Below are 3,329 nucleotides of genomic sequence, written 5' to 3'. Positions count from 1 at the left end.
GTCAACTGTGACATCAGGTAACAGAGTAAATGTTGTTTGAGTTGAAAACCCATCCTAATCACTATGATAGGGTTATTAGAATAAAGGGAGTAATCAAAGAAAAGACTTTGAATGTCTTCAATTATTTTGGAAGATCATACCAAAGAAGAAATTGGTTTATATCCATAGATTGAATAGAAGAACTAGAACCAGTGAGTAGCAGATAAAAAGAGAAAGATTTCTGCTAAGTTGAAGATAGTCTGAATGATTATACACATTTAAAATAGAAATGGGTAGGGCACCTGAGTGGGTCTTTGGTTGAACCTCCTGTCTTTGGCTCGGGTCCTGATCCCGGGGTCCTGGGATAGAGTATTGTATCAGGCTCCCTGCAGGGAGCCCCGCTTCTCCCTCTGCCTGTGTCTCTGCCTCTCTTTCTGTCGCTCATGAATAAATAAATAAAGCTTTTTAAAAAATAAAATAGAAATGGGTTGCCACTTCAATGAATGAGTCACTGGCATTGGAAGGACTAGTGGAAGGTGAAGGATGTCCATGCAAAGTGGGATCAAAGGTGAATACTAGGAATTCACCCACAGCTGACTGTTCATTGAGGGTTGCTTTTGTCTCCTTTTCCAGCAAACAGACCAGCTACATGGGAGCAGGAAACCAGACAGAAGTATCAGTATTCCTCCTTCTGGGCTTCTCAGAAGATCCAGAACTGCAGCCTCTCCTCTTTGGCTTGTTCCTGTCCATGTTCCTGGTGACTGTACTGGGAAATCTGCTCATCATCCTGGCTATCCTTTCTGATTCCCACCTCCACACCCCCATGTACTTCTTCCTCTCCAACCTGTCTTTTGTTGACATCTGTTTCATCTCCACCACTGTCCCGAAGATGCTGCTAAACATCCAGGTACACAGCAAAGACATTTCCTATATAGGATGCATCACTCAGGTATATTTCTTTATGATTTTTGCTGGAATGGATGATTTCCTCTTGACTGTGATGGCCTATGACCGGTTTGTGGCCATCTGCCACCCTCTGCACTATACCATCATCATGAACCCACGACTCTGTGTCCTCCTGGTTCTGATTTGTTGGCTCACCATTTTCTGGGTCTCCCTGATTCATATTCTAATGGTAGGGCAGCTGACCTTCTGTACAGGCACTGAACTTCCACATTTCTTCTGTGAACTGGCTCAGATTCTCAAGGTGGCCTGCTCTGACACCCTCATCAATAACATCTGCTTGTATGTTGCCACTGCTCTGCTGTGTGTTTTTCCTCTCACTGGGATTCTTTTCTCTTACTCTCAGATCGTCTCCTCCTTAATGAGGATGTCTTCCACTGAGGGCAAGTATAAAGCATTTTCCACTTGTGGGTCTCACCTTTCTGTGGTCTCCTTGTTCTATGGTACAAGCCTGGGGGTCTATCTCACTTCTGCTGTGACCCATTCTTCCCAGAGAAGCTCAGTTGCATCAGTGATGTACACTGTGGTCACCCCCATGCTGAACCCCTTTATCTACAGCCTGAGGAACAAGGATGTGAAGGGCGCCCTGCGAAGGCTCCTCAACAGAGCAGCCTCATGTCCATGATGGGCCACTGGCCTCAGAACCAAGTGGACATTGCAGGCCCCAAAGGCAAATGTGAATTTAAATATTTTTCTCCTTTAATAGACATCTTTGATTTATCTAATTCCCAAAGTACCCATGACTTCCTTTTTGTTTTTGTATTAGTCTCTCCTCAACAATCCCTCTGTAGTCCTTTTTGACTTTTCTTCCCTATATGCTGTCCAAAAAGTTCCATGTTTTATCAGCTTTCTTGTAGCCATTCTTAAGATTTCTAACTTTAGGTTTAAAGTACTCATCATATCAAGTGCTGCTGTGGCTGCCCCCAAAATTATACTCTAAAATGTTGATGTTCTCCGCATCCTCTCCAACATTTGTGGTTTCCTGCCTTGTTAATTTTCCCCATTCTCACTGGTGTGAGGTGGTATCTCATTGTGGTTTTGATTTGTATTTACCTGATGGCAAGTGATGCAGAGCATTTTCTCATGTGCATGTTGGCCATGTCTATGTCTTCCTCTGTGAGATTTCTCTTCATGTCTTTTGCCCATTTCATGATTGGACAGGATGAGCACTGGGTGTTATTCTGTATGTTGGTAAATTGAACACCAATAAAAAATAAATTTATTATAAAAAAATAAATAAATAAAATGTTGATGTTCTTCACTTTCATTTGTTTGTGTGCTTGTTTTCCCCACAAGAAATGGAATGAAGTCTTACATGGTCATACCAGTGTTTACCATATCAGAACTGTGCCTGTTCCTTCACATGTATGACTTTACGTCATCTTGAAAACATGTCTTGGAGATATTTCCATTCATTCACCCCACTTTTCAAAAGAAGAGAATGAGGTTGACTGGGATTGTTACCTGGCTAGCTGACATGGAGTTTCTATCCTACTTTTTGTAAGAACAGTGATGTGATTTTAAACTTCAAAATAGGAATCTATATTTTTCTGATTATATTCATACTAATATACTGCTTAAGAAAACTCTGAGATGTAGCTTCATTCTTTGTGATCCTTCCATCTTTCTTTCTTTCTTCATTTCCTTCTTTTATTTGACTTTTATTCCCATATATACAATTTTAAGATACACCCTCTAAGATCCTAAAACATGTAATAATGAATACAATAGAATAAAAGTTGTTTTTCTTACATGGTTTATTTTTTTTTTCTGGGACTCTCTGGAGATGCCATCAGAACTGGTAGTTACACACATGTGGAATGTGTTCAGAACTTAGCTCATTTGAGAATAATGTTGATAGAATTGAGTGTTCAGTGAAGATTGGAGTAGTATATGCTGTCCACATTTCTCCCACATTCCCTGGGATCCTCTCACCATATCCACTGCGTGACGGCTAATTGCCAACCCCATCCAGAACCAACTTTGCCCAATAGGTGGTGGCAGAACCTCCAAGGAATTATGCCCACACAAAGACAGCCCTTGATGGAGAGCTATGGGATTCATTGTCTTTCATCCATTAACTAGGATAATTCTTAGATTTGTATTTTGTACCATTTTCCAGAATTTCCCCACAGGATGAAAATTCTGCTCATTCTCTGTGGTAGCTGACTTAATATAAACTTGACAGATGTATTTCTTCCATGTATCACTTCTCTCTCACCCATGTTCCATGTTCTTTGTTCCTACCAATAAAACACTTGCACATAAATCCTTGGCTCAGCATTTGTTTCTCTGAGAACCCAAGCTAAGACAAGTGATAAAGCCTTTAACGTGTCAAGACAATATAATGAAAGGAGAAATTTTTGGAGGAAATAGAAGGGACCTAG

General features: G+C 40.7%; 1 protein-coding gene across 1 annotated transcript; it reads left to right on the top strand.

Moving 5' to 3' along the window:
• Positions 1 to 623: 623 nt before the first annotated feature.
• On the top strand, positions 624 to 2,582 carry LOC112666466 (olfactory receptor 7D4-like). Its single transcript, XM_025457448.3, has one exon. The coding sequence runs from the start codon at positions 629 to 631 to the stop codon at positions 1,565 to 1,567; it is 939 nt and encodes a 312-aa protein (XP_025313233.1). The 5' UTR covers positions 624 to 628; the 3' UTR covers positions 1,568 to 2,582.
• Positions 2,583 to 3,329: the final 747 nt, after the last annotated feature.

This window comes from Canis lupus, chromosome 20 (assembly GCF_003254725.2).
Source record: "Canis lupus dingo isolate Sandy chromosome 20, ASM325472v2, whole genome shotgun sequence".
In the NCBI taxonomy this organism is placed as follows: domain Eukaryota; kingdom Metazoa; phylum Chordata; class Mammalia; order Carnivora; family Canidae; genus Canis; species Canis lupus.
This window is presented reverse-complemented; position numbering and strand designations above follow the sequence as displayed.

Excerpts from the sequence above, each read along its gene's own strand:
- LOC112666466 (XM_025457448.3), top strand. The coding sequence starts at position 629 with ATGGGAGCAGGAAACCAGACAGAAGTATCAGTATTCCTCCTTCTGGGC.